Source organism: Alosa sapidissima, chromosome 23 (genome assembly GCF_018492685.1).
Source record: "Alosa sapidissima isolate fAloSap1 chromosome 23, fAloSap1.pri, whole genome shotgun sequence".
In the NCBI taxonomy this organism is placed as follows: domain Eukaryota; kingdom Metazoa; phylum Chordata; class Actinopteri; order Clupeiformes; family Clupeidae; genus Alosa; species Alosa sapidissima.
Genome location: NC_055979.1, coordinates 18,971,933 through 18,984,432, shown reverse-complemented (window position 1 = coordinate 18,984,432; position 12,500 = coordinate 18,971,933). Strand labels below are relative to the sequence as shown.

General features: G+C 44.7%; 1 protein-coding gene across 2 annotated transcripts in view; it reads right to left on the bottom strand.

Annotated features, from left to right (window-relative positions):
• Positions 1–12,500, bottom strand: part of rap1b (RAP1B, member of RAS oncogene family) — a 61,356-nt gene that overhangs the window by 9,722 nt on the left and 39,134 nt on the right. For both annotated transcript variants that reach the window (XM_042080081.1, XM_042080082.1), the window contains 2 exons: positions 1,721–1,789; positions 668–724 (listed from right to left, as the gene is read on the bottom strand). In XM_042080081.1, coding sequence (XP_041936015.1) covers positions 668–724; positions 1,721–1,789 — 126 coding nt within the window. The remainder of the gene's footprint in view (positions 1–667; positions 725–1,720; positions 1,790–12,500) is intronic.

The following is a 12,500-nucleotide window of genomic DNA, read 5'->3' as shown; positions in this document are numbered from 1 at the left end:
CCCCGTCTCTCCATAGAGCATCTCTACCCTGTCTAGTGCATCTCTAACCCATCTAGTCTAGAGCATCTCTACCCGGTCTCTCCATAGAGCATCTCTACCCCGTCTAGTCTAGAGCATCTCTACCCAGTCTCTCCATAGAGCATCTCTACCCCGTCTAGTGCATCTCTACCCCATAGAGCATCTCTACCCCGTCTAGTGCATCTCTATCCCATCTAGTCTAGAGCATCTCTACCCAATCTCTCCATAGAGCATCTCTATACCGTCTTCTCTTCTTTTGCCATCTCTATCTGTCCCTCTATCCTCCCAAATCCTCTTCTTGTCTCTCCATCCTCCCACTCCTCCCTCTTCTTGTCTCTCCATCATCCAAGCTGGAGGACTGGACAAGTCCTTTGTTCTCGCATATATTTATTTTCAATTTACACCCCCACTCACTCTCTCAATTCAATTCAAGCGAGCTTTATTGGCATGGCGATATTTGATGCATTGCTAAAGCATAACCATGAAACAATGTTAAATAATTCACTCTCTGAGTGAGTGACTCTCCAGTGTAAATTGCAGGCCAACCTACTTTCCTCTTGCACTGTTTGGGCCATAGAGGGCGTTAGCCTCAGACTGTTTTTGTGTTTACGACAGATAGACACACACACACACCAAATGCAACTCTTACCGTCCCTGCAGTGTCCAGGATCTCGAGCATGCACTGCTGCCCATCCACCTCCACTTGCTGCAGAAAGGAAGAGAGAGAGAGAAATTGTAATCACCAAACTCCTTAACATTAAGAGTTCCTGAGGTGCATTCTGCAATATATCACTTAACAGGATTTGAAGCATTAGCAGAGGTCAAAAGCAACAGACAACACAAAGAGTGCAAAAACAGTTTCTACCATAGTTTCTTTCTCTCACACACACACACACACACAGCCCATCGCAGGTCCTCCACTCCCCTCACAGCCTTTAGGTAGCAAACTCAAGCTAACAGGAAGCTGGGTGTGAAACAGGAAGTGATGGGTTAACCAGGGTTCACTTTCTGTAAGAAGGCTGCAACGAGGACAGACACCCTTAGAAGTCAGTGACCACATCAGATGAGCTTGTGAAAAGCAATGTAACAACCCAACCAGCCCACGCCAGAAACGACTACCTTCATCTTGTTCTGATGCACAGCACTCATCAATTGAACAATTTGCCTGTGTGTGTTTCCCCCCCCCCCCCCCCCCCTCACAGTCAAATAAACACACAAACACATATGCACAGAGATACTCTCCCCTAAAATGCACACAAGAATGCACACACAAGTCAAGTACACAGATTACAGCCTACGTAACGGTGGACTGTTCAAGAGCACCAGGCTGTTGCCAAGAGTCAACATTGACTGCCAATGACCTATATTATTTTTGTGTTTTGTGAATTGTCTGTATTTTAATGTTTTTATTTATGAAGCGAGCTTGGGTGTCTTGAAAGGTGCTTCATAAATAAAATGTATTACCTGAAGTATAACTATTATTATTATTATAATTATACATACAGGTCTCTCTCTCTCTCCTCTCTCTGCCACTCAGTCTTTCCTTCAAAGACATTATCTCCATTACAGCCCAGACTATTACTATCTTAAGCATACACACACACACACAGAGTCAAACACAGACAGACACACTCAGTAAGCAGACATGCATTTCTAAGAGCCTCCAGTGAGTCTCTCCCGTGCCACTTGACCAGCCACTCACCTTTCTGTACGAGTCTTCTATTGTGGGGTCATACTTCTCCACGAAGATGCCTTGAACAAACTGCACCGTCTGTACGGACACAAAAGAGAAAGAGACAAGAGCCTCAGAGAGAATCACAGACAGATGGAGGTAGCCATTTACCAGTTACACAACTGGTACGGGGAAGAAGAGGTGGACAGACAGACAGACAGACAGACAGACACTTTAATGATCCCCAAGGGGACACACACACACACACACACACACAGCTCTCTGGCCATAAAAAAGCCACCTCTGCACATAAACACATCAACTATTATCATATTATATCAACTATAGAACCCAGCTAGATTGTGATCAATTATCTTTGGGGAAAAAAAAAAAACTTGAGTAGTGGAGATGTCCGAAGTTGGAAATGAGAAGCAATTCCCCAGAGAGAGGTCCGAGCAGTGGACTAGTGCACGTAGGATGGTGTTGAAAAGTAAACAGATTAACACAAGCACTGGGACGGTAAAAAGGTTGTGGATGAAATGATGGTGGTAATATTATTATGGAGCTCTAGGGGTAAAGCTAATGATGAGAAACCCACATGGATACTTTAATACACACACACACAGAAAGAGAGAGCGAGTGAGAGAGAAAGCAAGAGAGAGAGAGAGAGAGAGAGAGAGAGAGAGAGAGAGAGAGAGAGAGAGAGAGAGAGAGAGAGAGAGAGAGAGAGAGCAGGGGCGTCGCCAGCCGATTTTACCGGGGCTTCAGCCCGGGGTGAATTGAGCTCAGCCCGGGTAGCCAAAAAAATATTATTTAACTTTTTTATTTCGTTGTGCATTCTACCCCTCGTAGCCTGTTAGAACAAGGAATCCCGAACACTACACTCTGACAAGGAGAAGCAGAACGGGCGGGGCGGGGCGGGGCTGGGCTGGGCTGGGGGTAGGTGGAGAGCGTCAGAGGGTCGCTTCGCGGTCTGGTCTGAGATCAGTGGATCTGTGCTCTCAACTAACGTTACTGCTGTCAACTCACTGGGTGGTTCAGCGTTATAGGTTGCAGTAGCCTACGTTGAGAAAGCAGACGTGACATGGCCAGCAAAAAAACAATTGAAACTGTTTGGCTTTTTCAAACGAAAGGCAAAGGGTAAGAATTCATGTTTGCAAACTGAAATATAAGCTTAGTCATGTCCGACCAACTCCATTAAGGCCAGCTATTAGTGTTGTTTACCTGTCCTATCGCTAGCTGGCTAGCAAGCTATCATTAGTAAACACTAAGCAGGAGTCAAAATTAACTTTTTGAAATGTGAATATCTACCATTCACTATCTTGAATATCTTCACTGACAAATGAAGTGGCGAAATTCACCCACCATTCAATAGGTAATCCGTATTTTCTGTCTGAAATCTACCAACTTCAATATTTACCAGCATTAGTAGGCTAAGCAAGTATTAGGCAACTGCAAGGCATCTGGTCAGGTTAACTGGCACGACACATTTCAGTGCTCGTTTTGAGAGAGAGAGAGAGAGAGAGAGAGATGTATTACACTCAGCTCTAAATAACTAAATTTAGCCAGAAGGGCTAAATGCCCCCCGTTGTTCAACATTTGTACTGATGTTCTGAGGAGCAGACGAGGATGTTACACTCTCTAACACTATAGCAAAAAAAAATCGCCGTTTTGATACACAGTAGGCCTGCAATGTAGGATTTTTTCGTAAGGTACATGTTTTAACCCATTTACTCCTAAAATGCCTGCTAAAAACGCCTATAGAATCCTATGACATTCTAGACTAAATAAACATATTTCCTGAGGGTTTTCTGAAAACATACTAAAAATTGTCAACGTCTACCAAAATTTAATATCTAAGCCTCTGTAGCACCTAGAAACATGAAATAAAAAGCATGCTGCGCTACGCAGCATCCAGCGGGAGATTCAATGTTGCGCTATGCAGCATCAGGCGGGAGATAGAATGTTGCGTCATGCAGCATTCAGCGCAAATGGGTTAACAGTGACAAACTATAAACCATTAAATATCTAGAGGGGGCTGAGACAGCTTTCATTCACCCTGTAATGAGCCATTTAACCATCAAAGTGATTACAAAGCTGATGACAAACATAAAACAGCATTAAAAAACCCAAGTTTCATGGGAATGAACATGTTCCATGGGAATGTGTTTAAATGTCCACTGAAATGTATGCAAATGCCCTATGCATAAGCAAAGCATTTGTAACTGAACATTGCAATCTCAAAAGTTCTTTGTATCCTGCAATGTAGTATGTTTTTTTTGGTTTGCCACACACTGATCTGATTCCATGATTTTGTAAAGGGTAGCTGTTTTCTCTCTATCTGTGTGTGTGTGTGTGTGTGTGTGTGTGTGTGTGTGTGTGTGTGTGTGTGTGTGTGTGTGTGTGTGTGCAATCCCATTTTAATATCAAACATATTGGTAGATCTCTGGCATAGATCAAACAACAAAAGAGCAGTCAGGTGATGGAGAGAGAAGGGAGATCAACAGAAGGAGGTGCAGAACATTTGCTTAATGATACATTACATGCAACCTCACACTTAAACATGTATGTACCTAGTAATTCAATAATAAACTAGATGTACCGCAGAGTGGTACAAAATATGACCACCGCCCAGTCCAGCACATTTTTTCCACAAAAATAAATCACGCTGAAAGGCCTATATGATTCTAACTGTCTCACTAAATTGCATTATCCACACTCAATTCTCACTGGTATCTGCTAGACAACAAGATTAGTTCATAGATTTCACATGTAAAATTCATTTTATACAACCCCACCCCCATCTTGCCTGTTCATAATTCTGAGAAATTCTTGTGTGCATGTGTGCGTGTACATGTTTATGTTTATGTGTTTATGTGTGTGTGTGTGCCTGCGTATGTGCCTGTGTTTGTGCATGTGCATGTGCATGTGCATGTGCATGCATGCGTACATATGTCTACTGTGTGAGTATGTGTCATACGTATGATTACTTTGAATGTATGTGTGTGCGTGTGTATCTGTTTATGTACATGTGTGCACATGGAATGGGTTAAGATGACCCCTGGAGGCAAACATACGGAAAAAATTGGTCATCCTAGGCCCTACGGTTCTCAAGATATATTACAGAAAACTGTGTCTGCCCTACCCTCCTTTCGGGGGGTCCAGTCCAGCGGGGGGGCTACAGATCAAAACGAAAAATGATGGTTCCATGCTATCCATGTGGGGTTACATGCCCACCAAGTTTCGTGTACCTTGGTCTTTCAGTGTCCCGGGAATCCTTGTTGGTGTACGGTCACTAAATGTACACATAAATCATTTTATTGTAAGGCCCCCCATGAACGAAAGTTCACAAGACTTGGCGTGCATTCAGAGGGTGTCATAATGATCCTCCAATTTCGTGCAGTTTTGACTATGTTAGGTCACAGATACCTGCGATTACAACACCTCATTTTTACTTTTTTGTGTTTAACTAGGTGGCGCTATACATGAAATGAGTGGTTATGGAATGGGTTGGCCCCTTGAGATCAACATACAAAAACAAAATGGTCCTCCTAAACCCTACGGTTCTCGAGATATTCACAGAAAACTGTGTCTGCCCTACCCTCCTTTCGGGGGGTCCAGTCCAGGGGGGGGGGGGGGGGGGCTACAGATCAAAACGAAAAACGATGGTTCCATGCTATCCATGTGGGATTACATGCCCACCAAGTTTCGTGTACCCCGGTCTTACAGTGTCCCGGGAATCCTTGACAGAAATTTGGACATGTGAAAAAAAAAAAAATAATAATAATAATAATAATAATCTGACTAAACCTATATGACCGCCACTTCGCTGTGCGGCGGTCATAATAATTTGGGCAGTCTAATGTAGTCTGTTTTCTACTATAATAACACCTTTTATGTACTGTATATATATAGAAAAAATCCTCAGCTAATCTTTACATTTACATCCAGTCCAGCCGGGCTAAGCCCAGGTTGTCCTGAAAGTGTAGAAACGCCCCTGAGAGAGAGAGAGAGAGAGAGAGGAATGTGCAAACACATTAAGAACTCAGAGATACAAACAAAAAAACCTTGTTAAACAGCTAAACATGTCTGACCACTTATGTACAGTCGCGCGCGCGCGCACACACACACACACACACACACACACACACACACACACACACACACACACACACACACACACACAAAGCAAAGAAAAGTGCTCTCTGTGTCCACACAAGGAAGTGTGGGCCATAAAGAAAAGCGATCTGATAATTAACAGATGGTGATGCAAAACCCGTGTCCCGCTTGTGATAAAGAGTTGCCATGGAAACTATTGATGCGGGCAGAGAGAGCGCGCATGTTTGGCCTAGACCTTTGATCCGCCATACCACTTCGCATCTTTGTCTCTCTCTCTTTAAAACACACACACACACACACACACGCACACACACACACACACACACACCCCTCAACCCCTGTGCCACCCACAGAGAATGTCATTAATGAGTGGACCATGGCTACACACGCGCACACACACACACGCACATTGACACATGCGGAGACACACACACACACAAACAGGGAACAGAGGAACACATAGGATGCTAATTAAGATGCTGCTAAGTCAGTTCCTGGTGAGTCGAAAAAAGTGTAATGAGAGGAAGAGGAGGAAGAGAGGAGAGAAAGATGAAGAGAGCACAGAGAGATATGAGAAGTAACTGAGAGAAGAGAGAGATGTGAGGAGAGAGAGAGAGAAGAGAAAAGTATGTGAGGAAAGGAGGAGAGAAAGAGATGTGAAAAGATGAGAGGGTGATAGAGAGAGGTGAAGAGGAAAGGAGCACATGACCTCTACTGCCCCCTCTGACAGCAGGGTCACAGGTGGCCACTGACAGCACAGCTACTCCTGCCCCACACACACACACACACACACACACACACGCACACACGCACACACATGCGCCTTCTTTGATCAGGGTAGACAGCCCCCGCGGACAGACCACTCCGACATGATCACAGAGAACAGAACACACTAGCAAGGAGACACCACCTTCTCTCCAATACACTCACCCTCTCATCCTTCTCTTTTTACTCACCTCCTCTCCCTCTCTCTCCCCATCCCTCTCTTCTCACACCCCTCTGATCTCTCTCTCCTTCCATTTTCTCTCTCCCCATCCCTCTCTTCTCACACCCCTCTGATCTCTCTCTCTCTCTCTTTCCTTCCATTTTCTCTCTCTCAATCCCTCTCTCCTCAGACCCCACTCTTCTTCTCACTCCTTCTCTCTATCTCTCTCTCTCTCTCTCTTCTCCTCCTGTCCCCCTCCTCCCCAGCATCAGTGGCTCTGACAAATGATTTCCACACATCTGGGAGGTATGAGTCAAGTTAGCCGGCCAGTATTTCTAATTAGCTCAGCACAGTAAACTCATTAAGAACAGCAACATTAATACAGATACAGCCTAAGGGTAGCTCAGAGAGAGAGGGAGAGAGAGGGAGAGAATGTATCTGTGTGTTTGTCACTGTGCATGTTTGTGTTTCCAGTGTATTATGTGGAGGAAACAGAGCATGGTGTATGTGATGAGCATTCTAACTGTGTGTGCGCAAGCCAAAAAAAAAAAAAAAAAAATCACTGTGTTTGCAGATGATGGCTCAGTGTTAGCGTGTGTGTGTCTCTTGAGTGCATTAGAGTCGTGAGGCCTCAGTGCTGCAGTGGTGCTTGTCGGTCAGCCACTGTGGGAGATGAAGGAAGAGCAGAGTAGACCAGAGACACTGGAGTAACACTCAATAAGCAGTGACACGTGTGTGTCTGTGTGTGTGTGTGCGCGTGTCTGTGTCTGTGTGTGTGTATACACACTCTCAGTGTGTATACACTGAGAGTGTCACACTCTCCTCTTCTGATTGCAACTGTATGTTGTCACACTCACAGCAGTTTCAACAGTCTCACTGGAGCAAGACATGCCAACCACCTCCACTGCCTGCCAACTCTGCTTGCTCCAGCACACACACTAGTCACCTTTTTGGGGAGCAGAACAGGCCCGGTGCTGCTATGACCGAGATAATTCAGTGGCTGCAGGACAGGAGGTGTGAGGAATGTAAACCACAGAGAGGAAAACATTCTCCTCCTGAACACACACACATGTGTGTGTGTGTGTGTGTGTGTGTGTGTGTGTGTGTGTGTGTGTGTGTGTGTGTGTGTGTGTGTGTGTGTGTGTGTGTAGGGGGACTTTAGAGACAGATAGAAAGGGAAGAGAAACGATTTAAAAGATTAAGATCTGTGGCAAAGGGAGGGAGGGAGGGAGAGCAGAGATCGAGAACCAGAGACTCTAAGACCAGGTGACAAGCCCCATAACAGTACACAGTCCTCCACTATCCCAGCATGCCTAGGGAGTATCATCTGCTCAGACTCAGCCTGTTCTGTAGTGCCACTGTTGAGGGGCCTTCTCTGCTTCAGCCTAGAACATCTCCAACTGACCCCTGCGGAGGCTCCTCTGGTCCTGCAGCATCATCCACTATACAGCTACAGCGGGTGATGAGGCTCTAGCATGTAGTCTTAAGAATGTTAGCACGGAAATCCGCAAGCAAGGGTGTCGCGTTGCTGAAGACCCACAACTACACTACAGGTAAAAGTTTTTAGAACACCTCAGATTTTCCAGTTTTTCGTAAAATTTCATACTGCAATTATGGATTTGAAGTGGTGAACATGAAAAGTCTAGTACTCTTGTAAGGGTAATAATGCTTGGTCTCCTTTCATCTGTTAATTGGTGTTTTCTTGACATTGGGCCACTTAAATTGCCACTGCAATTTAAAACTTTCTATAGTGTAATATTGTTCACATATTATATGGCTCTGGTACCCTGGAAAATCCAGAGTTCTCACAAGAGCACAATTTGAATTGTCTCTGCGAGACACTCTGGCAGTGAGTAATGGTGCACGTTACTTTTGCCACCTGCAGCACGGGGAGCCAATCACATCGGTGTATCTGATATAGGCGGGCCAGAGGCGAGCTAAACAGATGACAGTCGTAGTGTTATCCAATTGCGTCGAAGTCCGGAATCAGTCAGTAAACATTGGTCGTATCGTGTTATCCAATTGCGTGCAGTGAGATTTTCAAATGCACACTTGATGCCGCCCCTCGAGTTGGGCCATTACATTATTCGTGGCCAGACCCTTAATCTTTCTAGATTACCAGGGTCTGGAATCTCCAGGCTATGGCTCTGGCAGTGTCTGCTGGAAAATCTCACTACAATATTAAACATTCACCACGTGATAATGTTTCATCTCTCTCTCTCTCTCTCTCTCTCTCGCTCACACACACACACACACACACACACACCTTTCTATTCAGGCTTATTGTACTACACGCATCACGCATGCATACGCTTAGATTCGCCCATAATACATACTCCTTTTCCCATTCCTCCCACTCTCATCTCTCTCTCTTTGAAATTAACGTTTCAATCTTCAAAGCGGTGTTTGGCCATTAAGATCCATCAGTGTAATCAGCCGGGGTCTCGGCCCCCTGTCTCTGAGGAGCCGCAGGAGCCGCGCGCGCCTGTGGTCGTGGCCGTTTGCCTTCATCAGAAACGCCTCAGAGGAAAAAGAGAGAAAAAAAAAGACTTTCACTGTCACCGAGAAAGAGCGGAATAAATGAAGAGAGGGCCTCATTGAAATGGATAATTGCTTTTTTTCCCTCTTATGGCTTTGCGTTATCCCACTCCTTCCAGAGATCCTGTGTGTGTGTGTGTGTGTGTGTGTGTGTGTGTGTGTGTGTGTGTGTGTGTGTGTGTGTGTCTGTCTGTGTGTATGTGTGTGTGTGTGTGTGTGTGTCTGTGTCTCAATAGAGCTGAGCATCATCCTACAGGCCTTGTTCAAGCCAGCAGAGTAGACACTCATCCATGATTCAACAGGTGTTTTTTTTTGGGGGGGGGGGGGCTCGTACTGGCCTGCCTCTTCAATAGCACCATCAACACCACCCTTATCCCTCTATAGGCATTAAAAAACATTTTAACTCATTTAAAATGCTTCTGTTGGCGTGACTGAGATAGAAAGACTGTGTGCAGTGTGTGTGTGTGTGTGCGAGAATCTGGGTGTGTAGGGAGTGTGCATTGTCACTGTGAGTGTGTGGCCTAAGTATATGTACGAATGAAGAATGAATGTGTGTGTGTGTGGCAGGAGTAGCTGTGCTGTCAGTGGCCACCTGTGTGACCCTGCTGTCAGAGGGGGCAGTAGAGGTCATGTGCTCCTTTCCTCTTCACCTCTCTTCATCTCTCTCTATTTAGACTAGATTGCATAAAAGAGGGATAGAGATAGATAAGACAGTGAGTGTGTGTGTGCCTGAGTGTGTGGCAGAGGAAGAGAGGATAGTGAGCTAATGAAGCTTCCCGCCCTGCCTAATGAGAAGCACAGCACCAGATTACTACTGCTGGAGGCAGAGAGAGAGGGAGAGAGGGAGAGAGAGAGAGAGAGAGAGAGAGAGAGAGAGAGAGAGAGAGAGAGAGAGAGAGAGAGAGAGAGAGAGAGAGCGCGAGAAAGATGGAGAGAGAGAGATGGGGAGAGATAGAGAGGGTAGGGGGCAAACACTACATCCCTTTTTAGGCACCACACATGCACACATAGGGTTGAAAAGGGGTGGAAAATTTCTGTTAAATTTCCGGAAACTTACCAGAAACTTTCCATGGGAAGTTACGCTGGGGAATTTTGGAAATATTCCAAATTGGAAACTTTCATGGAATTAAAGAAAATTATGGGAATTTACGGGAATTAACTGGGATTTTTTGGTAATTCCTACTGTTTCATATACAAACATTAACAATTTGTTTTCGTAATAAGCAATATGATTTGTTTGTTTGTATTTTCGCTTAGCTTAGCATACAAAGCTTGCTACCATGCTAGCGGGAATCCCATTCTCTGCCTATGGTTTACTAGCGTGCTAAGCTAGCAACACTGAAACACTGAACTGCCCAAGAAACACCACGCCACTCAACAACAAAATCCGATTGGTTGGAACATTGACTGACTATAAGTTTGTTCAGTCAGAATCCCAGAAAATGGTAAAACAAATAAAAAAAAATATATGACACAACATACCACCCCTACCAAACCTTATAGATTATGTAAATTATATATAAATTGTCAAGCTTAATCAGACAGATTAATCGTCCCATTACAGTTTATGCAAAATGACGTACACCCATTTGAATGAGGACAAAAGTGACGACAAGCCCATAACTGGGCAACTCTGTTTGCAAACTTCCCCCAGTTTCACACCAGTTATTCCCACATGAGATGACGTTTTCACTGGGAATTTATTTTCCCCATGCACATGAACGCACCATAGGTTTCCTTTATGTCTAGCAGCCTATGCTGATTGCTGTGTGCATGGGATTGACGTATGTGCAGGGTAGAAATTTGACTGAAATTGCATTAAATCAGGTTGTTTTAACTAATATTATTCTGCAAGATGGGTTTTGTCCACTACATTTAAGTTCCCTGTTATAGACTAACTTGCCATATTAAAAAATCCCAGTTTATTCCCATTAATTCCCGTTTATATCCTGTTAATTTCCATATATTCCTGTTAATTCCCATGGAAAGTTTCCAACTTTGAAAATTCCCGGAATTTTGCAACCCTATGCACACACTACAGCAAACTAATCTCTAGCATGGAGCACTTTATTATTCATAAACCTGTTTCACACACACACACACACACATTCTCCTAACATAGTGGCCATGGCAAATCTGGAGAATGGAGAGGTGAACGTTGGCAACTCTGGAGATCGGGTGGAGTGAAATCTGGTTGGAGATCGGGTGGAGGGAAATCTGGTTGGAGATCGGGTGGAGTGAAATCTGGTTGGAGATCGGGTGGAGGGAAATCTGGTTGGAAATCGGGTGGAGTGAAATCTGGTTGCGAGTTTAAGTCAAACTTTGGTTGAGATGTGATCAGCTGTTGTGTATAAAAAATCCTTGATATTAAACATTGAATGAAAAGAGGTGGGAAATTAATGAAAAAAAAAAAAACTTGGAATTATACAAAAGCAGAACTAAGTGCAAAAGTATGAAAACCTCCCTCCCTCCCTCTCACTCTTTCTTTCTCTCCCTTTCTCTTTCTCTTACAATAAAAGTCCCTGTGCCAGTCTCTGACAGAGAGCAGGAGAGAGAAAGAGAGAGAGTGGGGAAAGATGGAGGGAGAGAGAGCGAGAGAGAGAGAGAGAGAACGTGTCTGGTGTTCTAGCCTTTAGGATGAAGAGGAGGTCATCAAACCCCACTGTCCCCGACCCGCAGCAAGAATCTGAGCCAATGAGCTTGTTGTTACCCTGGCGATGGTTCAGCTGGACTTATTGTGGCCCTTGTAAAGTGTGTCCCCCATTCATAATCAATGTGCTGAAACAAAGCAGCCCAGATACTCTAAAACTAGCTCGTTTCCTATTCATCTAGGCAGTGCACAACAATGAAGAGGCATCTCTTACTCTGCCTCAAATGAGTTGAAACAAGCTACACACCAATCACACACACACACACACTTATTTCTGCTGTGCTGTCACTTTCTTTCTCCACTCACTCAATTAGTACTCAACGAGCCAGCAGGACATCAAACTGCGGTGTGCGGTGAGTGTGGGTGAGTGTGTGTGTGTGTGTGTGTGTGTGTGAGAGGGTGAGAACACGTCATAACAGCAGACCTCCAAAACCACAAGCAGCAGGTTTCCATGTTATGAGTTCCAGAGGCCAGGAGAGAAAGGAGACATGGAGAAGGAAAGTAAAAGGGAAAGTGCAGGTCGCGCAGTGGTGTGTGTGTGTGTCTCTGTGTGTGTCTCTGTGTGTGTGTCTCTGTGT